Source organism: Micromys minutus (genome assembly GCF_963924665.1).
Source record: "Micromys minutus genome assembly, chromosome: 32".
Lineage (NCBI taxonomy): Eukaryota > Metazoa > Chordata > Mammalia > Rodentia > Muridae > Micromys > Micromys minutus.
The window spans coordinates 6,323,686-6,349,243 of NC_137967.1; the positions used below are offsets into that span (position 1 = coordinate 6,323,686).

General features: G+C 47.1%; 1 protein-coding gene across 2 annotated transcripts; it reads left to right on the forward strand.

Annotated features, from left to right (window-relative positions):
* The first annotated feature begins 152 nt into the window (after positions 1-152).
* ZNF175 (zinc finger protein 175) lies at positions 153-15,098 on the forward strand. Of its 2 annotated transcripts, none has more exons than XM_080908790.1 (5): positions 153-298; positions 2,064-2,323; positions 10,041-10,167; positions 10,529-10,624; positions 11,520-15,098. In XM_080908790.1, exons 2-5 carry the CDS (start codon positions 2,252-2,254, stop codon positions 13,811-13,813), a joined length of 2,589 nt encoding a protein of 862 aa, XP_080764916.1. In that variant the 5' UTR covers positions 153-298; positions 2,064-2,251; the 3' UTR covers positions 13,814-15,098. The 2 variants fall into 2 exon arrangements, with proteins under 2 accessions (XP_080764916.1, XP_080764917.1); XM_080908791.1 differs by lacking the exon at positions 153-298 and adding an exon at positions 307-343.
* The last annotated feature ends 10,460 nt before the right edge of the window (positions 15,099-25,558 follow it).

A 25,558-nucleotide genomic window follows, 5' to 3' on the forward strand; every position in this document is an offset into this window, starting at 1 on the left:
CCAAGGAAACTGGAACCATCTGGTCTGCCATGCTGACTGCTGGCAGGCTCTCAGTTTCCAAAGCGTTAGTGGGCATGCGCAGTATTCCACTGGGCGTGGCCAAGTCCTGCCGGAAATCTAAAAGACACCGGAAACAGAGTGGCCGTGAAACCTTAAATGTTGTAGTCATTCCAGTGTTCCTTCGCTGGCGGGTCCGCGAGGTGCTTTGGAACTTTTCCATCCGGGACTCTTTGACTTCCGTGGGCGGAAGTCGCCGTCCGGCGTGCCGTGTGCAGAGCTCTCCGAGATGCAGCGTGAGGTGAGCGGCGGCCGCGCAGGGTCGGGGACGCTGTGCCGAGCGCCGGTTTGTGCAGAGGGACGGGCTGGGGTCGTTCGGTCCGTTTCCACCCTGTTCCCGTGGGCTTTCCGTGTCTCGTGCGGTCTTGTCACTTCCCAGTGTGCTCTCCTGTGGGGTTTCACACCGTCGTCCGTGAAAGTTGTCATCCGGGGACACTGGGGGCAGGTCTCAGTGAGTGGGCGCTGCAGGAGCGGGTCCCGGGTGGGAGCCGGGAGCTTCAGGGCGAGGACCTTGAGGTGGCTTGTGACCCACTCAGGCCGTGATTGGCGGAGGGGTCGGCACGGGCTGCGGTGCAGCCTGACGCGGGTGTAGGATGCTTGCGAGGGCGACTCTGGGTGGTTAGTGTTTGCGTGGCCAGTGCCTGTGGCTTGGTTCGGGGTAGCGCTACGGGAAGAGAAACACCAAAGGCTTTATACCAAAGGAGCAGGTGTCAAGACCTTAGGTGTCTGAACTGTGTGTGTTCGGGCTGTCACTGAGGGGGTAGGGAGGGTGACCCACGCTTTGCGTGCTGCCTAGTATCTCGGGCTGCTGAGAGAGTTCTTCTGAGGTCTGTAGAAGTAAGGGATTTTGTTAGAGCTGCTGTTGGTTCTCCTTTACCAACTAGTTCGTTCTTACCTCTGGGTGGCCAGCATTATTGAAACAATAAACCCGAATATTAAAAACAAATTTTCATTCTTTGGGGGCACTTTAGAGCCATATTTGGGAATCCTTTGGAGATTTTGTGCAGTAGGGCTTGCCTCTCTTTGGGATCCTATACAGACGTTAAAGATCACTGATTGACAGTTGACCATATAATTGACCAAAATAATATTGGGCCATATTATTTGGACCCCAGTATTTGTGCTGATTTGGAGTCCTTAAAAAAACGGTATTAATCTGAGAGTCGTAGCTCATACCTTTAAATCCCAGCATTGATTTAACAGGCAGGTGCTGAGGACTCAGTGAGGCTAAGGCAGTGACAGTTAAAGGATAGCCTGGTCTATATAGCAAGTTCCAGAACAGCCAGAGCTACCCAACACACACACACACACACAGAAAGAGAGACAGACAGACAGACAGACAGACATGGGGTAGAGGTCTGGTAGGGGAGTGGGGATTGGTTAAGCCGATTTTTCTTAATGTGGCTGTGTTTAGACAGGGAAATGGCTAGACACTCGCACTAGAATCAGGATTGGCTGTCATCCTGAGCTCTTTGTGCAACAGGAAACAGGAGTGCTGTTTTTAGATGCTGACTACAGAAGGGACTACATAGATGAGTGGCCAGGGTGTTCCTTGGAGTGAAAACAACTTGAGTCTGTACCCCCGTTCTTCTGTGTAGTAACCGATGAGCAAAACAAGCGGAGGACCAAGGCTTGTGTGTAGCTGAAAAGATTGTTTGAAATGAAATCAGAATTAAGTTGGCAGCTTACCGGGTTTGCTGTTGGTTTGGTTTTTGGTTTTGTTAGTATTTTACCTCCTTTCAGGCAGGTGCTGAGGACTCAGTGAGGCTTCCTTGGCATGGCATTCTGGATCCCTGTGACAAACACCCATGTCCTCATTTTGTAATGGCTTAAGTTAGCACATTGGCTTTCTGCTCATTAACATGTGAGAGCTGCAGTGTGTCCCTCCTTCCTAATGGATGCTTCTTAACTTTATTTCTTCTGTTGTTTGTTTTATAACCCAGATTAATAACAAGAGCAGGGCTTTTATGTATCTTCTACATGCCCACGCCTGATCTTCCATACAGGCCCTCACCGATTCATGGTCAGATGTTGGGTCGCTGTCTTGTAGTGATTTCCAGTGTCTCTGAGGCTGCTGGAATCAATCAGGCCTCAGGATCTCCTGCTGTGCCACAACTAGCCCTTCAACATCCGTGACTCTTGAGGGGTTTGGATTTGCTACCAAGGAAACCTCAAGATAGAAGACCGAGGGGACATGGCTGCAGATATGAATTTCCATCAGAAGACCCAGCCACTGGGGGCCGAGGAGCAGCATGGGTCACGAGAGGTAAGCAGGGGTGACTTCACACTTGGTTCTTCAGGTCTTCAGGCACAGGAGGCTGCAAACTTCTGAGATGACCTTAATCTAATTAGGAATGGACTATATATAGCCCGTACTAACTAATTACCCCTCTCCCCCTTGCCCTACAGGATGTTAATGTGAGGTTAGCCAGGAAGAATTCTGTATAGCACAGGCTGCTGTCAAACTCAATCCTTTTTTTTTTTTTTTTTTTTTTTTTTTTTTGCCTCAGTCTTCCCAGTGGTGGGATTATTACATGTCTCCATCACTATAGATAATGTCTCATCTACTTAATGACAGGTTGACAGGTTCTTCCTCTTGAGGTCTCTTTTTTTACGTTTGTTCCTCTTTTACATCTTGCCATCCCCAGTTCTTAAAGCTTGCCTGCTGTGTCCGTCCCTGTAAAAGATGGTGCATCTGGGGAGGTAGAGTTTCCGTTTGTCGGTTCTTAGTCTCACGATCTGTTTTATGTCTCACGTTCTGTTTTAGGGAAATAGAACCGGGTAACGAGGCAGGTATCCTGAAAACCCCTGTAGTCGTAGAGAGGAGGGAGATGGTAGAGAGATAAGCCTTATACCCAGACCATGAAGCCAGCAAGCTGCTGTAGAGAGGGACAGCTGTGGGTGTGGCATTTTCAAGGAAACTGCGGAAGCCTAGTGTACCAGAGAAAGCATGCTCAGTATGCTTTTGGGCCAGCATCTGAGAAAGAGAAGGGAACTTCGTTTCTGTGTTAGAGCTCAGAAAAGCCTGAAGCTTAACAGTGGTCTGTGAGCACCGTTGTGTGGGAGACTGGCTAGTGTGAGAACTATTACTCACAACCGTTTACCATGTCCTCAGGTGAATCTACTCCCACGGTGTGTATGCCCTGTCCAAGTAATGGTAGCCAGCAGTTGGATTAACTCTTCCCGGGTGGGACAATAGATTATAAAGCTGCAGTCTCTGGAGCAGATCGGAATGTCCTGTTTCCACCCTGTACTAGAGTGAAGCTGAGATTCGTTCTCTTGGCCACGAGGAAGTAGTTTTCCCGTGAGCCTCAACAAGCTCTGATACCGCCACCTTTATTAAGGTGTTTTAAATCCTAAAGAGGAACAATTGTGTTGGTCTGCCTTCTGATGCTCTGGGGGAAGGTAGAGTTTAAAGTTGATAGCAAAGGAAAGGGTCAGTTTTCAGCCTCTCAGACTGCTAATCTCAATACCTAACTGTGTGCACAATTCTTATCAGACCCCTTGTCCCCAACAGCTGCAACTCCAGCCTCCTGTCTGTCCATACAATTTTTGTCTGATGCACAACTCTGTTTTTCTTTTTGATGAGTAATGAATGCTATGGGTTAGATATTCATTGTGCAGATACTTTCTCCAAGTTTCTATGTCCTGTTCATGGAGTTGTCAGAAGTGACAGCAGCCGGGGCAGCATCCTGTGTGCCAGGCCCAGTGGTCATCCTCACAGGAGGATCCTGAGCTGAGGCTGTCGTCCCATTTTAAAGAAGAGAAGCTGAGACCCAGTGCGACACAGCTGCCAACCTGGGATTCAAGTCTGGGCAGTGTGCTCTAGGGTCTGGCTGCCAATCCCATTTCCTGCTCCCCAGAGGAAACTTCATGGCCAGGCTGCAGTCTTGGTGCTCCACACTCTGTGCTGTTCTGCGAGCCTCCTACACTGTCATCTGAGAATTCTTTTCCTTTCATGTGTCCAGGGCCCTTAGTCCCCAAATCGTAGCTGCTCTGAATATCTGTGGTGTCTCTTACAGGAAGGAGCTCCGGGGGATGGGTGTATAAGCAAAGGCACAGTAAACCCCCAAACTAGACTCCTCCATGTATAGAAAGGAAGGTTTATTGGGGAGCAAACTGCAGGTGGGGGCAGGGGGAGAGGAGGGAGAAAAATGAGCAGACTTTAACTATGTTAGCAGGGTGGGGTCTTTCAGCTGATGCAGACTGTTCCCAATTGATCAGGAGCCCAAGGTAGTTGTCCTTTGGGGGAAAGAGTAAAGATGTTTTCGAGTAAACAGAGACCCACTTTTAGGCTTCTGTTTACCCAGCCAAATTCTTTGTTTATCCCTGGGACTGCCTTTTGTCTGTGGCAGCATTGGTGGGGGTACTGTGGTGTCCTAAACTGGATGTATTCAGGTAAATCCTAGAGCTGTGGGTCGTGAGGAACAGAACAAACACCACAGATTTATTTATTTATTTATTTTGGTTGTTGTTGGTTTCTTGGTATAGTTTGGCCTGTATTTGAATGTGTCATTGAAATGTTATTTCACTTTTTCTTGCATATATCTCTGGCTAAACTTGCACTGTGAGTTGGAAATCACTTTGCTCTTGCTCAAACTTTCTGTTGCTTACTCCTAACCCAAGTATACTTACTTTTCCTACCATTCAGTTTACATATATGTTTGAAACAAGGTCTCACTGTATGTCCATGGCTGGGCTGGAACTCACTATGTAGTCCAGGTCAGCCTTGAACTCAGGTTCACCTGCCTCTACCTCCCAGTTAAAGATGGCTACCATCATGTCTGACTAGTTTTCCATTTTAAAACATCCTATTGCTTGTGTGTGTCGTGCATGTGTGTCTGTGATTGTGTGATTGCCTTTTTGTGGGCATAGAGGTCAGAGGACACATTCTAGAGTTCTTCTCTCTTGGTTCCAGTGATCAAACTTGGGATAGGCTTCATAGGCGAGTACCTTTACTCAAGGAGTCATCTCACTAGGCCCAGTTATTGCTATTTATTGAATGAAAAATGAGATAAAGGGTTGAGGACATGAATTCTCCTAAAGTATGGGTAAGATTTTTATTGTAGATATAAGGGAGAAAGCAGGCAAGGGGAAGAGACCAGGATGATCGTGGCCCACAGACTAAACCACCTGACCAAGAGAGGAGGGAGGGGGCAGAGAGCAAGTGGGGAGCTGCCAACCAGGCAAAGAGGCCAAGAGAGTGCAGCGTTCTGTACAGACCCAGCTAGGATAAGGGAAGTGGAAGCCCTGCTCCTGGGTCAGAGGTTTAGGGTAAGAAGTAGGGCAAGAAGTACTGGGGGGAGCCACAGGTACTGAGGGGTGCTGGGAGAGTTGGCCAGCATCTATCTATTGTATTTTAAAAGATTTATTTTATGTATATGAGTACACTAGCTGTCTTCAGACACACCATAAGAGGGCATCAGATCCCATTACGGATGGTTGTGAGCCACCATGTGGTTGCTGGGAATTGAACTCAGGACGTCTGGAAGAGCAGTCAGTGCTCTTAACTGCTGAGCCATCTCTCCAGCCCCTGTATCTGTCTGTCATAATAGAATGAGTAGGCTCCTTGGCCATTTGTGTTATTAATTAATTAATAGATTTATTTATTTATTTGGCAAGATTCTTACTAGGTAGCCCTGGCTGCCCTGAAACTGGTTACATAGAGCAGGCTGGACGCAGACTTACAGTGATTTGCCTAGGCCTCCCACACGCTGACATTAAAAGTATGTTCTATCATGCCTGGCTATTTATTTTTAAAGCTTTAAAAAATGTGTTTGTGCCTGCATGAGTTTGCACATGCGTACTGTGTGCAAGCAGCTGCCCGAGGAGGCCAGATAGGATGCAGAATCCACTGGAACGGGAGTTACAGGCAGTTGTGAGACACCATTTGTGTGTTGGGAACTGAAGTGTGACCTCTTCTCTCCAGTGCTGTTTATTTTTAATGTGCTACTTCACTCATTCTTTTGTGAATTTTTGATATTATTATTTCTTTGTCATGTGTCACAAAGTGTAGAAGTCAGAGGACAACTTCAGTTGGGAATCATTTCTTTCTCCTCTGGGTCTTGAGGGTCAAATGTCCGTTGTCAGGCTTAGTGGAGATGCCTTTATCTGCTGAGCCTTCTTTTAGCTCAGTTACTGTTCCTTTTAAAGGACCTTTAGGTTGCTAGAGAGATGACCCGGCAGTTAAGTGTACTGGCTGTTCAGCAGAGGATCCAGGTTCAGTTCCTAGTATGGTAGCTCACATTGTTTATAATCTAGTTCCAGGGGATTTCATGGCCACTTCTGGCTTCCCATGCATACGGCACACACGGTGCATACACAGATGAAAGGCACTCATAACATTAAAAAAAAAAAAAAACTTCTAAAAAGCAGAATTTCAAACTGTTTTGATGTTTAATTAGTGGCACGTAGACCTGTTCTTGCAGTTTGTGGTATTTCGAAATGTGGCTTTTCTGATGAATAGTATGAAAATTGGGCTTTCTGTGTCATTTCATTTCATCCTGTGTGTCTCCCAGTGTCTTCCATTCCTCTATCATCTGGGTGTCATCGGCATGTCATGATCCTTAACCACTTTGTGTCCCTCCCTCGTCACTCCCTCTCCTGTGTCAAAGCCCCCCACCCCTCCTTGTGAGAGAGGCTAGTCACGGAGTGAGAAGGTTTTTGTTTGAGACAAGGTCTCACCGAGTAGTCCTTGCTGGGCCAGGCTTTGCCCTATAGACAGGTTGCCCCTGAATTCACAGACCCCTACCTGCCTCTGCCTCCAGAGTGGCTGAATTCCTTATAAAGGCTTAGTCCACGTAAAGGTGAAGGGGCAAGAGGCTTGTTTGTGTTCAGGAAACAGGAAAGGCTACGCTTCCTCCGTTGAGTAGGAAGTGCTCTGTAACCTCCGTGGCTCCCTCCACTGGAATGCCTAAAATTAGCCACACTAAAAATACCCAGTGTAGATGTGCCTGTGTCCCAAGGAAGCAGAGGGACGCTGCTGGTGCTTCTGCTGAGAGTGTCACTTAGTCAAGTGTGTGAGGTCTGTTGTCTGACACCCCGAATTTCCACCGTTGGGGTAAATGCAGCAGGGTAGAGCTGTTCAGGCTTAGCAACCGTTATTGATCACTGAGGATGAGAGCAGGGCATTTGCTTGCAGACTTAATTTACATGTTTATAATATGTGCTTGAGATACACTCTGGTGTCCATTTACTTTTTGAGCAACCACCTCCTTGGTCATTGTTCTTTCTGCTCTTCACACTCAGTCCTCTCTGTTTCTTGGTAGGGTCGGTGTAGGTCAGACCAGCCTCAAACCCTCTGTGCCGTTGACATTTCACATCCGTTCTCATGGTTTACATGGTTTTACCGTTTAGTTTTGCTCTTCTAGTTACCTGTTTTTGTTCCTTCTGAGTTTTTTTTCTTTTGCTTAAGAAAAAAAATTGTAAAGGAAGAGTTTTCTTAGTTGTCCATGGTAGTCTCAAACTAGCTGTATAGCCGAGGCTAGCCCTGAACTCGTTTTGAGTCAAGGGCTCTCCATGCTTCTCCCCGTTTTTAAGGCTTCCAAGCAGATTGGTTATCTGAAGGCTCCACTGTCATGAACTGATTATCTGTTAAAGGTGGATGTGAATTTGGGGGTGCATGCATTCTGGGGAGCTTATTTTGGTTTTGGTGCAAGTTTTCTCTCTGTTGTCCCGGCTGTGCTGAGCCTCAGACTCTGAGATCCATCTGCCAAGTCCAGGCTGTTGTCACTGAGCCCAGCCATGCAGGCGTTATGTCCACATAGAAATATATTGAAAATTGTTGACTCCTCCAAAGAAAAGGTTGCATATCACTGTTATTAATTGATTTTTCTCTATTAGGCATTCCAGTGGAATATTTCTGGAATTATCCATTTTAGTCACAGTAACAATGCCTGACATGTTAATGATTTTAATACAAAATACTTTTCACACAGAGGAGCAGCGTGTGAGCGACAGTGCCCTGCCTGCTGGCAGGCGTCACTGGCGTCAGACTGAAGATCTGCCCACAGTACTTGCAGCTCAGGAAGAAACAGCACGTGGGGGCCTGAAGGTTGTCAGTGTTGTCTGTTAGGATTCTCATACGTAGTGATGGGCAAAAGTGAAGGGACGGTGTCCACCCCTTGAGTCAATATCAGCGGGGCCTATCCTGTTCACCCCTTCCATTGCTAGGTTATGTGTGACCAGACACTAGAGGCTACCCTTTGCTTTGTGTGTTGGAATTTATCTCCGAGGTGATCACCCTAAGGTATTTTAGACATCACCTGTCCCTGCTTATGCCAGCACATGTAGAGTTGTCTTCGAGAGGTCCAGCCAGTGCTCCCACATCCAGAGTCACCAAAAAGTATTCTAGTCTCTTTTAATCCTAGTTTTTCTCCCCTGTGCTAATCATTTCTTAAGAACCTGGGTTATTGTGACAGATTTTATATTTGGCCCAGTTGCTTTTTGATGGTGTCGCTTAACATGCGCTCTGATCCTGATATCTCTGCTGAACTGGTATCTAAGTGTGAACATGTGCTGTCTAAAATGATGGTGACATTGGCCAAGGGAAACTCAGCAAGACTGTGGACAGAGTAATTTGAAGAGTCCATATCGGAGGGTTATTTAATTTTATATGTATGATGAATGTTTTGTATGTGCACAGTCTTTGTGCCTGTGCTTTTAGAAACCAGACAAGAGCATCAGATACCCTCCAACTGGAGTTATAGGTGGTTGTGAGGCACCATGTAGGTGCTGGGACTCGAACCCAGGTAATCTGCAAGAATGAGTGTTCTAAACTGCTAGGTCATCTTTCCAGCCCAGTTCTTGTTCTCGTTTTCCCTCTACCTTCTATAGTCCAGGGTCTCATGCCCATAGAATGGTCTCTTCTGTATTCGGACAGGTCTTCCTACATCACATTAACAACTAACAGTGACCTTCACAAGCTCTAGGCAGCTGGACCGAGGGTCCTGAGTTGGCCTGTAGAAAATGGTTTCAAGAGGTGTCATGTGAACTTAATTTGGAGTTTCTGAAGCCAAGGGCAGTAAGACACCCTGTGGTGAGCTCCCAAAACCTGTGGGAGCGTTGGAAGATGGGGCCAAGCTTACATTTATTTATTAGCACTAGCTGTCTGTAAGATTTTGTGGTCTTTGAAATGACCTTGTTCAAACGATGTAACTGTGTCTAAGGTTAGTGTGTTATTTTTGGCTGAGTATTCTTTTCTAGGTGACATGAGAAGTTATATGAGGTACATTGTATATAACAGAGAGAGTGTTAATAAGATAAAATTCAGGTATCTTGAGAAATTCATACACAGAGGCAGGAGGATAACTGCAGCCCTAGACCATCCTGATTTCCATAACAAGCTCTGGGCCAGTCAGGCCACAGACTGAGGCTCTGTGGAGAAGAGAGGAGGGAGCGCGAGAGAACTGTTGATTTTTGTACTAGGGATCAGGAGGCACGGGCTTGTTTTCATAGCTGACCAGTAAGCAGCCATGTGTATAACTAAGAAGTCTTTATTCCAAGAGGGGGTTCTTGGTTACTTCTGCTTTAGTATACAACCTCAAGAGGGAAAATTAAAGATAAGCATATGAGCAGTCTCTGTGTTTTCATCTTTGAAGGGGTTCGGGGTAGGTTAGATGCTGCTCTTTGAGTACTAGGTGCTGATTCCGCAGCGGTAAGTAGGTTACCCGAAGTCAAGAGAGATAAAGAATGAAGTCAGAGATGCCAGGCTTTCATCTGGTATCCGGTTCCCAAGCAAGAAGTGAATACTTAAAGCCACTTCTAAATGCCAGACTCATAATGCGAGTCCAGTGGCTCCAGCACTCGTTCCTAGAGTATTAAAAAGAACCCTTTTCTAATGCGCTTAAGAAAGGTGATTGTGTATGGTTGATTGCTCTATTAACATTTTCTGTCCCAAAATAATGGAAATCAGATTTTCTGTAGAAAATGTAGTGAAATATTATTAAAAACTTAACCTTATGAACTGTGGTTCATTGTTACAGAGGTGGATGTCCTTTGAGGATGTGACTGTGGACTTCAGCCAGGAGGAGTGGCAGCACCTGGACTCCGCCCAGAGGCACCTGTACCAGGAGGTGATGCTGGAGATCTACAGCCACCTCCTGTCAGTGGGTGAGCGCGGCCTGCCCGGGCTCCAGGGTGGGCCTTATTGAGATTTCCTTCCTTCTCTTTCCAAAGCATGATGGGGTAGCAGAAATGTAATCTCTCTCTCTCTCTCTCTCTCTCTCTCTCTCTCTCTCTCAGTCTCTCTCCCTCCCTTCTTCCCTTCCTTCCTCTCTCTGTGTGCCTGTGTGTGTGCGCACACGTGTGCGTGCATGCATGCATGTGTATTTACTTCATTTCTTTTGTTCACCGACTAGTATTGTACAAAATAGAGTGATGACTTGGGTTTCCAAATGAAGCAGTGCAAAGCTTCATTGGATCATTTCAAAAGACAAAGTACCCATAAATCCAGTCTCCTTCTGATTAACAGGGTATTCCATTCCCAGTCCCGGAGTCATCTTCAGGGTGGAAAAAGGAAAGGAGGCACAGGCAGGAAAGGCTGAATTCCCAGGCCAGCGATGTGAAGGTGAGCCATTGCTTCCCAGGATGGGGAGATGCCATGAGGCCTTGGTCAGTTGTCTCACCAAGTGGTGGCCACCTTTAGGCTGTTTTCTCCTTGGGGTTTTTATTTTTATAATAAACGCAGTTCATTTACTGTTGATGTGAGGCAATGCGAGGCTTTCTGAAAGGTGTGTTTGTGGGATGAGCTGGTCCGTCCATGGAGAGGACTAAGAGGACTCACTCAGACATTTTCTGCTATGATGACCAGTTACATTCCCATGTATACATGCACATGAACTTTTATCTTGTTTGTGAACACCTGCCGCTAGCCAAGTTGACTGATATATTGCTCAAGTAATGGAGAAAGGTTGTAGTTTGTGTGTCATAGTAACTGACTTCAAATTAGTGTATTGTCTTTTAGGTTCTCATTGTCTTATGTGTTGTATCTGCGTTTTGTTTTCTGTGTTTGTCTCTGGATTCGTTGGTTTTCCTTCCCGCACTGGTTCCTTTTCTCCACTTAGCGGTGGCACCTCAGGCTCGTGTTGTGTGTGTCCTTCTCATTCTGTGAGAGGTTTGCCCTAACGCCCTGTTCATTCTGAGCACGCAGTTCCCACGGTTGTGTGAGGATAGTTCCTGTGAGATGAGAAACTGGGATCCACCTCATTCAAATCAGAAAGGCTTTTTTCCTGGCTAGTCGTCTTTTTCTCTCCTGGGCTTCGGAACTGTTTTCTCCTGGTACTTTATGTTGTTATTTTGGAATCCCTAGTTGTTTTCCTTTTTGAAAACCCGAGTTTTTTGTTTAGCACCATCAGCGTCATCAGTACCTGGTTTAGGCGTTGCTGCTCAGTCTCAGTCCATCTGTGTGACTGATCCATCTCCATCCTGTCCACACTGCTTACTTCATCTCTCTCTGTTTGTAGAGAAAAATGACACCTCCCCGCAGAAAGTGTCTGAGAAAGCTTCAGTGGATAGCAGTATGGCAAGTGAAGTCACAAGAGACGGTTCGTGGTGTTCCCTTTTACCAGAGCTATGGCGGAGTGCTGACGTTCCAAAGAGAGATCAACAAAACCAGATTCTACCCTTCCCTCCTGTCTCTTTCCTCAAGAAAACTCTGAGCAAAAATAGTGGTCGTGAATATCAAAAACCCGGAGAAACCATCCCTTTGGGACCCTACCTTATTCCAGCACAGCAGGGTTTCCCGCAGTATCGCTCACTTCCAAAACGTTTGGATCTACACCGAGGAGCAAGTGGTCAGAATGGAAGGGACCAGCTCCTTGACATTGTTGCCTCCAGTCAGCTCCTTATCCCAGGCTCTGGTAATACTGGCTGTGTGGTTACTCCCGGAGAAGAATCATACAGAAGTCCTGGGAGCGGAGACGGCCTCAGCCATAAACAACCACTGACGGATGGAAGCCGTTTTCAGGAGAAAGCCGATCAAGGGTCTCCGTGTCGGCAGGTGCTCTACGCCATATCTGTGCAGAAGCCTGATCTCGCTCTCACAGTGGACAGACCGATTGTCTCCTACGGTGGTGGGAAGGCGTTCCTCTATGTGCCGGATTCACTGAGCCATCCTTTCCAGCTGACGGTGAGCCATCTAGTTCACACTGCAGAGGACCCTTACAAGTGCAGCAGCTGTGAGAGAGCCTTTTGTACCAAGGCTGCACTTGAACAGCACGAGCACACGCACACCGACGAGAAGCCGTACATGTGTACTCTGTGTGGGAAAGCCTTCAGCGATGGGTCAGCTTTCTATGAACATGAATTGATTCACAAGAATCACACACCTTTCATCTGTGACATCTGTGGGAAGGCCTTCTTACGTAAATCAGAGTTGACATCCCATAAGCAAAGTCACAATGGAGAGAAGCCTTACAAATGCAGTGACTGTGGGAAATCATTTAAATTTCCATCCCAGCTGAAGGTGCATCGTCAGATTCATACGGGTGAGAAGCCTTATGAATGCCGGGAATGTGGGAAGTCCTTCAGTAAGACAGCCAAACTCAAGGTGCACCAACGGATTCACACGGGGGAGAAACCTTACGTGTGTTCTCAGTGTGGAAAGGCCTTCAATCAGAAATCAATACTCGACCGGCATGAAAAGCTTCACCCTGGGGAGAAGCCTTACAAATGCGGTGACTGTGGGAAGTCATTTAATTATCCCTCCCAACTGAAGGTGCATTGCCACAGTCACACGGGGGAGAAACCGTACAAATGCCATGAATGTGGGAAATCATTTAATTTCCCATGTGAGCTGAAGGTGCACTATCAGAATCACACGGGAGAGAAGCCTTACAAATGCCGCGAATGTTGGAAACTGTTCAGTAAAATGTCCCAGCTGAAGGCACATTATCGCGTCCACACAGGAGAGAGACCTTATAAATGCAGCCACTGTGGGAAAGCCTTCTCCACTAAGGAACAAGTCCAAGAGCATGAGCGAATCCACACAGGAGAGAAACCCTTTGTGTGCACTGAATGTGGGAAAGCCTTCAGTAGCAGGTCATCTTTTCGTAAACATCAGTTAATTCACACTAAAGAGAAACCTTTTGTCTCTCAGAAATGTGAGACAGGCCTCCAGGAGCCGACTTTGACACCCCATCAGCAACTTCATATTGGTGAGAAGCCTTACAAATGCCCTGACTGTGGGAAGTTGTTTAATTATCCATCCCAACTGAAGTCACACTATCAAATCCACACAGGAGAGAAGCCTTGTAAGTGTCCTGACTGTGGGAAGTCATTTAGTAAAACATCTCAACTGAAGGCACATTCTCGAATACACACAGGGGAGAGGCCTTATGTCTGTTCTGTGTGTGGGAAGGCCTTCAAACAGTTGTCAACACTGAGTAGACATGAAAAAATTCACATGGTGGAGAAGCCTTACAAATGTAATTTCTGTGGAAAGTCATTTTGCTCTCCGTCTGAACTGAAGGTACATCTTCTAATTCACACGGGGGAGAGACCTTATAAATGCAGCAGCTGTTGGAAAGCCTTCTGTACTAAGGTCCAACTCCAAGAGCATGAGCGAATTCACACAGGGGAGCGACCTTACGTGTGCACTCATTGTGGGAAAGCCTTTAGAAGCAGGTCTGTTTTCTCTAAACATAAGTTGATTCACAGGAAGGAAACACCTTTTATCTGTGAGCGGTGTGGGAAAGTGTTCTTACAGAAGTCAGAGTTGACATCTCATCTCCAAACTCACACTGAAGACAAGTCTTAAAGAATGTCAAGACTGGAAAATGGTTTAGTCAGATACACAACTAAATGTGTGTCATCAGATTCACGTGGTGAAGAAGCCTTCCAAATGCAGCGACTCGGAAAGTCTTGGCTTCTAATGCCCAACTCCACAGTATGAACAAATGAATTCACCCAGGAGAGAGAGCTTTGTGTCTGAATGTGGAAAAGTCTTCAGTAGCACGTTAACTTCACAGACACCACTGTCAAATACTAGCACGAGGCCACTGTCTCACGGTGTGGGTCAGATTTGGCGCCTGGCAGAGGAACTCATTGAGTAGGCTTTGGAATGTCATGGCTGAGAAATCATTTCTGTCAGAGCTGAGCATCATCAGTTTGTAGGTAGGGATGCTCTAAGTGTCCTGAAGGAAGGAAGGTCCTTACAGGTCAGAATTCAGCACATATGTTACATGACTCATACCACAATTAGTTTCTTACAGGTGCTGCTCTACATAACAGGTTTTACTGAGAAATTAATTCCTAGCTCATCAGCATATTCCAAAATGAAATTTCTTTATTGAAGTTCATTTTATCCCAAGATCTAATTGAACATCACCTAATTAATATTACAGAAGACAAATTTGCTCATTTATTGATTGTTTAGACAGCAGACATGCATGAGAAACGTCACAAATTAGCAATAAGTACACACGTTTATATTTTTCCTGTTAAACATGAGTTTCATTTCACGTTGACCTTGACTAATTTTAGGAGTGTTTTTGTAGAATGTAAGATACATTTTACTAAAGTATTGGAAAGTTTAAGGAAAATTAAGTCATTAAGATATTAAGTCATAATTAAGTCATGAAGATATTTCCATTTGTTGTGGGAGTTCAGTAAAACCCTTAAGTGCCAGCCATGGGAATAGTAGGGTGGTTTTATAAGTGGGCATATGTATATATGAACTGTGTGTATGTAAGTATATGTACACATGTGCCTGTATTTAGTCAGTGCCTGTATGGACTTGTATGTAATCTCAATTTCGTGGAGTTTTCTATAGAATTAACTGCAAAATAGAAAGCAATAGTTTATTATTGAAGTGCATTCATTTATCTTGTATGTACACGTGCTGCTAGGTGTATGTGGCTGTCAGATAAGAAAATCAGTGAGAGTCTGTGATCTCTCACCAGGTGGATCCAGGGGATTGAATTTGGATTTGTCGGACTTGATATTCATCTTTACCCACTAAGCCATCTTGCCCTGTAGTTATTATTATTTTTATTTAACAGTTTCTATATTGAGCTTGCACCATCAATTTTTTTATTATTATATGCTGTCTCTGAATAAATGAGATCTAGGGCATTCACTGTTCGTGTTGCTTTTCTCTTTTCTAATTAGCTCAGGTCTAAGCAGTTCTTTCTACCTGTCACATGACAGGCTTCAGGAGTCTGTTTTCTCCTGTCTGTGGGTACAGAGCCTCTCTGACACTGCGTTGCATGATCCAGGATGTTTGTTCATGAGCTTCCAGAAGATATTCTCCTTTCCCACCATCTGTCTATCCTGCCGTAGAAATGCTTTAAACACAGATGTGCACCACACACCTGGGTTTGGGGGATTGAATTTAGGTTTTAAGGCGTATGTTAAGTCCCCCCCCCACTGGGCCATCGTACCAATCCTTCATATATGTTCATGCAGGATATATACCAAGAGTCAACGAATCATGGATGTTACATAAATGTGGCCTATGTTGTTTTTTTTTTTTTCTAATGTAAAGTTTGTAGGCTAGAAAGATGGCTCAGTTTGTTAGGCATGAGGACCACAAGACACAGATTAAAAAAACTGAGCAAAGTGGGGTGTGCCTGGAAACTCGGGGTGTGCTGGGGGAGCAGAGACAGTAGAAGCCACAGAACTTGCTATCACCCAGCCTGGTGAGGTTGGTTTATTCCAGGGTCACTGAGAAACTTTGTCTCAAAAACTAGGATGTGGAGCTGGAGAGGTGACCCAGCAGTTAGCTGTGCTGGTTCTTCCGGAGCATCTGAGGTCAGTTCCCAGCACCCACATCAGATGGCTCATAGCCACCTAAAACGGTATGTGACGGCCTCTTCAGTCTTCACAAGCTCTCGCACACGTGCAGCGTGCATTCCGCACAGAAACACTCATGTACACATAAATAGTAATAAAGACGTTGGAAGAAAGTAGGTTGTAGACTGAGTAAGGAAGGCGCCAGAGTTGGCCTGTGGCCTCCACACGCATGTGTACGTGTGAGCACATAAACACAGCCACACAGGGAAAAAGCAACCCATGAAAATAAAAACGATTTTGTTTGGCTATAATCTCATTTGTATATATATATGTGTGTTCAGAAACGTAAGATGATGTGTTTTATTTTGTGGTGCAGTTTCGGGGAACACAGAGAGGTTTGGGGACAGGCCTCATCTATCTGATCCTGAGTTCACAGTGGGGATCCACACACCATGGGTTTCCAAGATTGCAGAGCCCTTGGTTTCTTCTGTCCCCCATTATCATCTGGAGTGTTCAGGCGGATTCTTATGTCTTATATGCACAACCCTCCCTCCTCCCAAACAACAGGTGACAAGCTTTCTCTTCTAGAAAGCTGCATCTTTCTGGTGGTTCCTGCCTCTGCCTGCAGACCTTCTTCAGGGTGTGGTACGGCGTGGTCTTTGTTCTTCCCTCCAATCCTCCGTGCTTAACATCCCCCTTGGTCTCTTCTCACCCGCTCCCACCCCTGGCCCTTTCCCGGCCCCAATCTAGTCATCTGCTCTGTTTGTTTGCTGCCATAGACTGAAGAACCTGGAGGGAAAATGGGAGATTAGTTTTGGAATTGATGGTTTGAGGGGAAAATGGGGTTTCTTGGGGCATGCTCATAGCTTTGGGAAAACGTTAGCTTTACAACCAAGTGCTGAGTAACTTACTTAATGTGAGGCGCCTGAAGTCAAACCGAGGGTTGTGAATGCAATTGAATTTCCAGGGGAACAGCTTCTGTAATAATGATAAGAAAAGCCTAGATTTGAACCCTGTTGTCTACTGGTAATCTTAGCCCACTCATTGTGTTTCCTGTTTCTCCACAACCTTTTCTCTTATGTGCAGTGGACACCATGACAGAGAATGTCCTCTGATTTGATCCAAAGACCAAAAACAAACAAACCCGCCCACCTCCCAGCCCCTATATTCCCCAAGCTTCCCTGGCACACCGTTGGATAGTTGTAAGAATTTAGCATAACACAATGTCATGGGCTCTTCCCCAGGATGCACTGGGACACTTCTCAGTTGATAATTGAGGTCCAGGCAAACACCCCTCCAAATAGCCCTAGAGAAGCAGCGAGAGTCAGAAGCACATGGCGTTCAGATGACAACTGGGCCAGGATCTCCAGTGCTGATGTGGAAAACCCACATCTTTCTCCTTAAAGGGGATGAGAGTTTATTCTAGAACCAAATCTGAGCCACAAGTGGGGCCTGGGAACACAGATTTGGGCTACCCCAAATTCCACGTTCAAGTGTGGAAGCAAGTGTTGTAGTTTATGGAACAAAGAAAGTCATCAAGGCAATGAAAATAGATTGTACATCAAGGTGGACAGCAAGGTGGAGTAGGTCTCCTATAGGTCTCAGATGCTGTCCGACGACATTCTTGGCTTTTGGATTTGTGGAATCTAGTGGTCTGCTAAATGAATAGGTTCCAAAATACAGGTGTGCGTGGAATGGCTATTCTGGGGGCTAAAGCTGGCCTCAGAGGGGGCTGGAGTGACGGCTCAGCAGTTAAAGACACTGGCTGCTTTTCCAGAGGGCGAGGTTCAACTTCCAACATATATGGCAGCTCACAGCCATCTATAGCCCAGTTCCAAGGGATCTGACACCCTCTGACCGCTGCATCTACTTGCTGCCTGGACATACGTACAATCAAAACAGCCATAGGATAATAACAGATATAAAAACAAACGAATCAAAGATGACGTGATTAGCCCACGAACCTGCAGCATGGTAACATTTCCACATCATCACACTTCTAATCAGTCTTTGTGATCACTGCTGCTTTCTAGGAATTGTTACGCCAAGGATCATTTGGTGATGAGCGTTGGATTCCCCTTTATCATTGGGGAGACTTCTCTTTTGACCCCTCTGATCTCTCACTGTAAACTTAAGATAGTTCTTCACCTCGCATTAGACTCTTCCATGTCTATCCTCAGACCGCTGTAACAACCTTTTGCCTACACCTTTATCAAGCAGGTCTTCAACCCTTCCTTTAAATTTTACCTCACTCATTCATGCAACAGAGGAGTGTTTGGTTTGTGTTTTCCCCTCTGCCTGTAAGGACTTTCCCCAGGTCTATTCCCTGATTCACTCCAGGAACCATGGTCTAAAACCCTTAACTGCATCATATTAAAAGGTACGGTCAGGTACCTGAAAAGGTGGGGCTTTGATAAGATTCCATTACTCCAGTTTTTTCTCTCTCTATGCATGGGGTGTAGTAAAGAAACTTTGTCAGGGACAAAGAAGAGCAGAGAGATAAGGTGGGGAGTTGCCAGGGCTTTGGGAGCAGAGAAGATGGTAGAAGAGTCTGCCAGTTATACGGGTTATGTTGTGAGAAGAGGGCAGGTTAGCTGGAACAGCCTGGAGCTAGTGTGGAGCTCCTATCTGTTGGAAGTCTGTTAAGAACTAGCTGTCCTCTGACTACAGGGTAAGAGTAATGGCCTTTCAAACTGGAGTTACAGATGGTTGTCAGCCACCCTGTAAGTTCTCTGCAAAACCAGCAAGTACTCTAACAGCCGTGTCATTTATCTAGATCTTATTTACTTTTTTGTTTGTTCTGTATGTATGTTTTGAGGCACATGTGTGGCGATCAGAGGATAGGGTTGGTTCATTTACCATATGAGTTTCGGATCAGATTCTAGTTGTCAGGGCGGACAGCAAGCATCTTTATCTAATGAACCACATCACTAGCCCAACCCATTGTTGGTTGACTTTGGGGCAGAGGTTGCTACTGATAACTTGTGGGTAGAGCCTAGAGATACACTTTCCAGTTCCCTTCTCACAGGATGGCTTCTACCGCCCCCAGCCCATCTCGTCAGGGGTGTGCACAGTGGAATAACGGTGGGGGGCTGGAGAGACAACTCAGAGGCTAAGAGGGCATACCAGTCTTGCTGAGGATCTAAGTTTTGTTCCCAGCACCTACATCAAGTGGTTCAGTCACCTGTAGTCACATTCAGGTCCTTAGGGTTTGTTTGTTTTGGACAGGAAAGCTAGCTCAGCAGTTAGGAGAGCTTGTTGCTTGTTTGTTGTGAAGCAGTTTCCTCTAAAGTAAAACTTTCCACCTTGGAGGGGTTAGGAGAGAGGATGTCCTAAAGGGAGGTGAAACATCCCACCCTGCAAGGAAGCTCATTAAAATTCAGAAAGTGGACTGGAGAGATGGCTCAGTGGTTCAGAGCACTGACTGCTCTCCCAGAGGTCCCGAGTTCAAATCCCAGCAACCACATGGTTGCTCACAACCATCTATAATGAGATCTGATGCCCTCTTCTGGTGTGTCTGAAGACAGCTACAGTGTTCACATATACAAGAATAAATAAACCTTAAAAAAAAAAAGAGGATCCTAGCACCCACATAAAATGACAGATGGGCTGATAGTTTGAGTGAGAATGGCCCCCATACGTTCATATATTTGAAGGTTTTGCCTTCAGTGAAACTATTTGTGAAAGATTAGGGGACATGAGTTTCTTGGAGTAGGTGTGGCATTCAGGAAGTGTGTCACTAGGAGTGGGCTTTGAGGTTTCAAAAGTCCATTCCAAATCCAGTCTTACTGTTCTGCCCGCAACTTACAGGTATGATGTGGGCTCTCAGACACTGATCTAGCATGACCCCATATTTTCCACTGTGATAAACACAGAACACGATAATCATGGAACACCGGCTAGCACAGTGGTTGTGCAAACTTACACCTCTAGCGCTGCCAGGGTGGAGACGGGAGAATTTCTCCAGCCTGTTGGTAGTCAGCCCAGCAACGGACTTGGCTAGGAAGATCCTGACTCGAAGGGACATGCTGCAGTTTGATAGAGCGGGACATTTGGTGTCCTCTGACCACGCACGCATCCGCACACGTGTGTGCACACACCGTTCTCACCCAGTGAAGTATCGTTTCCCAGGGAGCAAACTGAACTCCTCAGAGAAAGCCACTGATAATGGGGTTTTTAGTCAATGACGACCCTGAACTAGGAAGGCCAAGTCAGGCGCCGAGTCAGCTCCTGGGACACCTGCCTAGAGATGACAGGGACAGAACTGAGCTCGTTTCCGAAGTTCTTCATGGTCTCGCCAAATACAATGAAACTAGCTTAGTAATCAATCAAAATTGGACTAATGTGGCTGCTGCACTTCTAGCCAATCAGGTTTGAGGTTACCTAACCCTTCCAGAAAATTCCCCTAGCCCTGTAGAAAAAGGAGCCTGCGAGTTTCTCTTCTGGTCACCGTTTTGATGAATGGCTGAGCCCCACATGTTGGTAGTTTCTGCAGAATAAATGCGCTTTGTCTTTGCACACTATTTGAGTCTTCATTCAGGGATTCTTGGATCCTGTCTTAGGGTTTCTATTTCTGCACAAACATCATGGCCAAGAAGCAAGGTGGGGAGGAAAGGGTTTATTCCACTCACACTTCCACACTGCTGTTCATCACCAGAGGAAGTCAGGACTGGAACTCAAGCAGGTCAGGAAGCAGGAGCTGATGCAGAGGCCATGGAGGGATGTCACTTACTGGCTTGCTTCCCCTGGCTTGCTCAGTCTACTTTCTTATAGAACCCAGGTCTACCAGCCCAGGGATGGCTCCACCCACAATGGACTGGGCCAGGGATGGCTCCACCCACAATGGTCTGGGCCCTCCCCCCTGATCACTAGTTGAGAAAATGCCTTACAGCTGGATCTCATGGAGGCATTTCCCCAACTGAGGCTCCTTTCTCTGTGATAACTCCAGCTTGTGTCAAGTTGACACAAAACCAGCCAGCACAGACCCTAACACTAGGTCCTGACTTTCAACATTGCTAATCATCTTCTAACACCTTACACCCTTTTTGAGGTCCCCCACATTTCTTTCAAGTTGAGGACAAGTCGTGATGCTTCAAAGACCCTGACCCCAAGAGTTCAACCCTTGAGGCTAACTCAGATGCCTGAGGCACACACACACCTCAGTGCCCTTTACCCTTAATCTCCCTTCTTGGGAGGCTTCATGCAAGGCAGGTTCTCAGAACATACATGGCAGGAAAGTCTGGAGAGATTGAAGCTGAAGGTTTAGACCTGGGGCGTGGCTCCATTCCATGATGTGAGGAGCTGGTATCGTGGGTCTCACCCATTTTTATATGTTAATATGCAGCCCAAACTAGTCCTGTACTCACTATGGGGCTGAGTCTGCTGACCCTGAACTTGAGGCAGGACATAAAGACAAGGACGTTTGGGGGATACACAGGGAGAGGAGCCTCACATCCGAGCCTCAGAGAGCTGGGAAGCAAGGATTCTGGCATCAGCATTTGCTATAATGACTTCCCATCGAGAGGCACTGTGCCTTTCACACAAAGATCCTTTTGCTAAAATAGTAAGGTTTAGGGACTGAATGTGTGTGGCCTTGGAATTTTCCTTGGAAACTGCTTGAGCAGCTCAGATGAAAGTCTGCGCAGCAAAGGTGAGATATGACAGGTTTACTCCGTTAATCCCAGCACTCGGGAGGCAGAGGCAGGTGGATCTCGGAGCTCTAGAGCAGTTTGGTCTGTAAGGCGAGTTCTAGGCTTTCCAGGGCTGGATAGTAAGAAGCTATCTCAACAAACGAACAAGCAAAGGACTGTAGAGACAAAAGTCACAGTTCACATCTTAAGAGTTGTTTTGGGTAAATTCTGAGTAACCCCGGGCTTAGGTTACCCCCCATTCCATGTTCCAACATGGAAGCAATTTTGTGAAGTTTTATATTTTTACAGAAAAGAAAAAAAGTCACAAATCCAGGCAAGTTTAAAACACACTGGTGGGCGCATCAGAGCGGCAGGAGATGGAGGAAGTTTTGGGAGGCCCGAGACGCTATCTGATGACGTTTCTGGCTTCTAGGTTCATGGAAGCTAGTGGTTGGCTAAGTCAGGAGCTTCCTTTTAAAAATATTTTTGAGACAAGATCTCTCTATGCTGTCCCAGAACTCACTGTGTACATCAGGCTAGCTCACTGTGTAGATCAGGCTAGCCTCTAACTCAGACACCCACTTCCTTCTTCCTCTATAAGAAGTGGAATTAAAGGTGAGTGTGCTCCCCGCCCATGCCCAGCAAATCAATAGCTTCTGAAAGGTTTTTATTATCAGTCACAAGATGTTGGCTCTGCCAGAGAAGTGGCCTGGGATGGCTGCTCCAGAGGGCTAGGACTAGCCCAAGTGTGGTAATTAGCTTCTGGACTTGCAACAGTCTCATCTTCCCTTGGTCCTGATTATTCTAACAGGTTCCCGTAGACACAGGCTTCTCCCAATATCTCCTTGGGTTAGACTTTTACATTGTCAGCTGTGCCCTTTAAGAACCATAAATGGGGGCTGCAGATGTGTTTCAGCGGCACCCGTTGCTCTTCCAGAGGACCCAAGTTTGATTCCCAGCAACTCCATGGTGGCTCACAACCCTCTGTAACTTCAGCTGCAGGGGATCTGACAGCCTCTTCCGGACCTATGGATACCGCGTGCACACACACAGACACAGGAAAAGAAAAGACACTACCCACGGCAAGGCAATAACTTCAAATTCCACCAAGATCTTTTATACGGGCTATTGTAGAAACTTTGTGAACATATTTTTTCCCTCCTAACCCATTAGTTTTGATGAGCTGAGGTCTCATTATATAGACCTGGCCGTCCCGGAACTTGCTATGTAGATCAGGCTGGCCTTTGAACTCACAGAGATCCACTGAGAGTTAAGAACAGGTACTAATTAAGTATCTTTGAGAAAATCTGTTTCACTCCCTCAACAGGCTAGCTCTGGGATTCTTTGTACTGTGTAAGCCACAGGAGCTGGTTTGGCCTGAATTGGGGTCCCTAAAACTCGAGTGGAATTCCTCGGGCTGCTGAGAGTGACAGTGGGGAGTTGTGCCTCTGTTATCTGTACCCCATGCTTGCCCCAACACGCATGCTCTGACAAATTAATGGCAACCACTCCCCCCCCCCCGCCTCAGTTTCTTAGTGCTGCCCCTCGCCTGCAATCCTGACTTCGGCCTTCTATTCCATCTAGTATGGGTCGTGTGCTTAACTGTAACCTAACAATTTACAATGTTTAAGCCTGAAGACCCCTAATACATAGGTACCCCCGGGTTCCTCTTCTTGCAAAAGGTGCGCATACGCCCACTTGGCGCCACCTCGCGGCCGAGTCTGGAAATGCATCTAGCACGGGATCCACCTCCGTCAATCTTATTCCTTTTCCAGGAAGGTCTTTTCTCATCACACTGCACGAGAGCATAAAATCTAAACTCTATTCATTGCTTTTGCAATACACTGTGCCACGAAACGCGGTGACACTCAACAGCCAAATGCGGCAGATAATCGGCAACAAGCGCGGAAGGGAACCTGCGGGGTAGCCTAGGGTACCCCGGGCTTGGGCGCCAGAGTACCCCTCTTTGCACTGACTCTTACTGGGAGTACAAGCCCACCACATTCGAAAGTAGCAAGCCGTCTGGGTTCAATACCCTCACGCCCCCGTGGGCACCTGGAAGTTGTAGGCTGGTGGCCCCACACCCCTCTGGGAGTTGTAGTCTTTTTTTTTGTCAGTTTATGATTTCCTGGGCTTCCCAGGCAGCTTGCATGAGTTCTGCCCAAGTAAGTGTCTGGTCCCTCCTAGTGTAGTGCTCCCCTGTTGAGATTGAAGGCTTCCTCCCTTCCCCTCCCCTCTCCTCCCCTCCCCTCCTCTCCCCTCCCCTCCCCTCCTCTCCCCTCCCCTCCCCTCCCCTCCCCTCCCTGTTGGGATTGAAGGCTTCCTCCCCTCCCCTCTCCTCCCCTCCCCTCCCCTCCCCTCCCTGTTGGGATTGAAGGCTTCCTCCCTTCCCCTCCCCTCCCCTCCCCTCCCCTCCCTTCCCTTCCCTTCCCTTCCACAGGATCTAATGGAGACCAGGCTATCCATACGGCAGAGGCTGGTCTTGAACTCCTCAAGACCTGCACTACATTTCCTGGGCCAGTCTCTGCATTCTCTTCCAGCTAGCATTCTGCTAGGCTCCCATGAGCAATGACACCCTTGCTGTCTCCTACCCTGGTCCTGACCTAAACAGCCTGCCACTCAGCTGACTTGGTTTTAGACAGTGTTGATTCCTGTCCCTCCAACCTGGGAGGGTGCACGCAATCGCACCCTTCTCTGTCCTGGCTACAGACCCATGCGGTGAGGCCAGGCTTAGGGGTTGTAAGAGCCTAGCTTATGGGCCAGAACTACCCTTGGGTTCCCAAAAACACTCTCCTGAACCATGAACACCTTACAAATGTCCTGCCTCCTTCAACTGACCCAGCTATCCCGGCTGCAACTGTATTTGTGTCTGTTCCTCCGTCTCTCTCGTCCAGTTCCTTCTTCCGAGTTTTGAGTGAGCCCCTCTGCTTTATTTCCAAAGCTCCCGACTCTCCTGGTCTCCTTTACTGGCTCTGCCAGGCTCTGAGCCACCTTGGTGCCCTGCTGTTTCTGCCTTTGCTGCTCTCTGCTCCTTTCGTAGCCACAGAGAATCCTGTAAAGCTATAGGTCAGGACTGACACTTGGTTGGAGCCAAGCTGCTCTTCTCATGGGCTCCCCTCCGCAAGGACCACTCTGGGCAGATGCCATCTAAACCGCCCCCCCCCCCATGATACAGAACATCTGTATGACTCGCTTCTCTTTCTCCTCTCTGCTCCAAAGCACAGACATCCTGGGTGACCAGCTTTCTCCTTCTTCCATCAGCCCTGCAGTGCAGATGCCCCAGGGGAGCTCCTCTTTATAGTACAGGTACACCTGAAAGAAAAGAGAATGCTAAGAAAAAGATGATGTCCCGGGTTTCGGCACCAATGTTAGTTAAGAGATGAAGAGAGTAGGGTAGATATGGCCCATGGAGGTGCGGTGAGGCCTGGGGGCAAAGGAGATGCCACTGGGGGACCCATGTTGGGAATTCCTTTCCCCTGAGGGAACAGCCACACCACGGTATTGTATAGAATAGAATTTATTTGGGGCATGGGGAGGGGAGTTAAGAGGTTAGTAGAGGCAGAGAGAGAAAGAGAGAGAGAGAGGAGAAGCAGAGGCTGGTCATGAGCAGGTGGAGGGAGAGGGAGGAAGAGAATGGGGAGAGGAGGGGCGGGGGGTTAGGGGGGAGAGCAAGAGCAAGAGAATAAGAGGCCAAGAGGGCAAGAGAGAGAGGAGGGGACAAGCAGCCCCCTTTATAGTGCCAGGTCACTGGGGCGGAGCATACTTGGCTGTTGCCAGGTAACTGTGGGGTGGGGCTTACAGAATCCCAACAATACCCACTGACCCACTTCTCTTTACAGAGTGTAGATGGACTGGGTAACCTACTTCTATCTACAGTGTAGGCATCCCCGATGAAGCCCCTCCTTCCATCCTCTCTTCTGCAGTATAGACATCTGGATAACCCGCTGCTTTCTCCTCTACAGTGTAGACATCCTGGTGCGCCCCCTTTCCCTGCAAGGCCTGTCGGGAACATGCATTTCCTGATGCACAGCACACCATCCCCTTCTGCACTGCCATGGAGTCCGAAGCGCTGCTCCTACGAGGATTCAGAGGCAGAGAATTTGATGGGGTATGCTGCGAAGGGAAGCTCACACAAAGCA

Excerpts from the sequence above, each read along its gene's own strand:
- ZNF175 (XM_080908790.1), top strand. The coding sequence starts at position 2,252 with ATGGCTGCAGATATGAATTTCCATCAGAAGACCCAGCCACTGGGGGCC. Across the intron at positions 2,324-10,040 it reads AGCAGCATGGGTCACGAGAG|AGGTGGATGTCCTTTGAGGA; the intron begins GTAAGCAGGGGT and ends TCATTGTTACAG. Across the intron at positions 10,168-10,528 it reads CAGCCACCTCCTGTCAGTGG|GGTATTCCATTCCCAGTCCC; the intron begins GTGAGCGCGGCC and ends TCTGATTAACAG.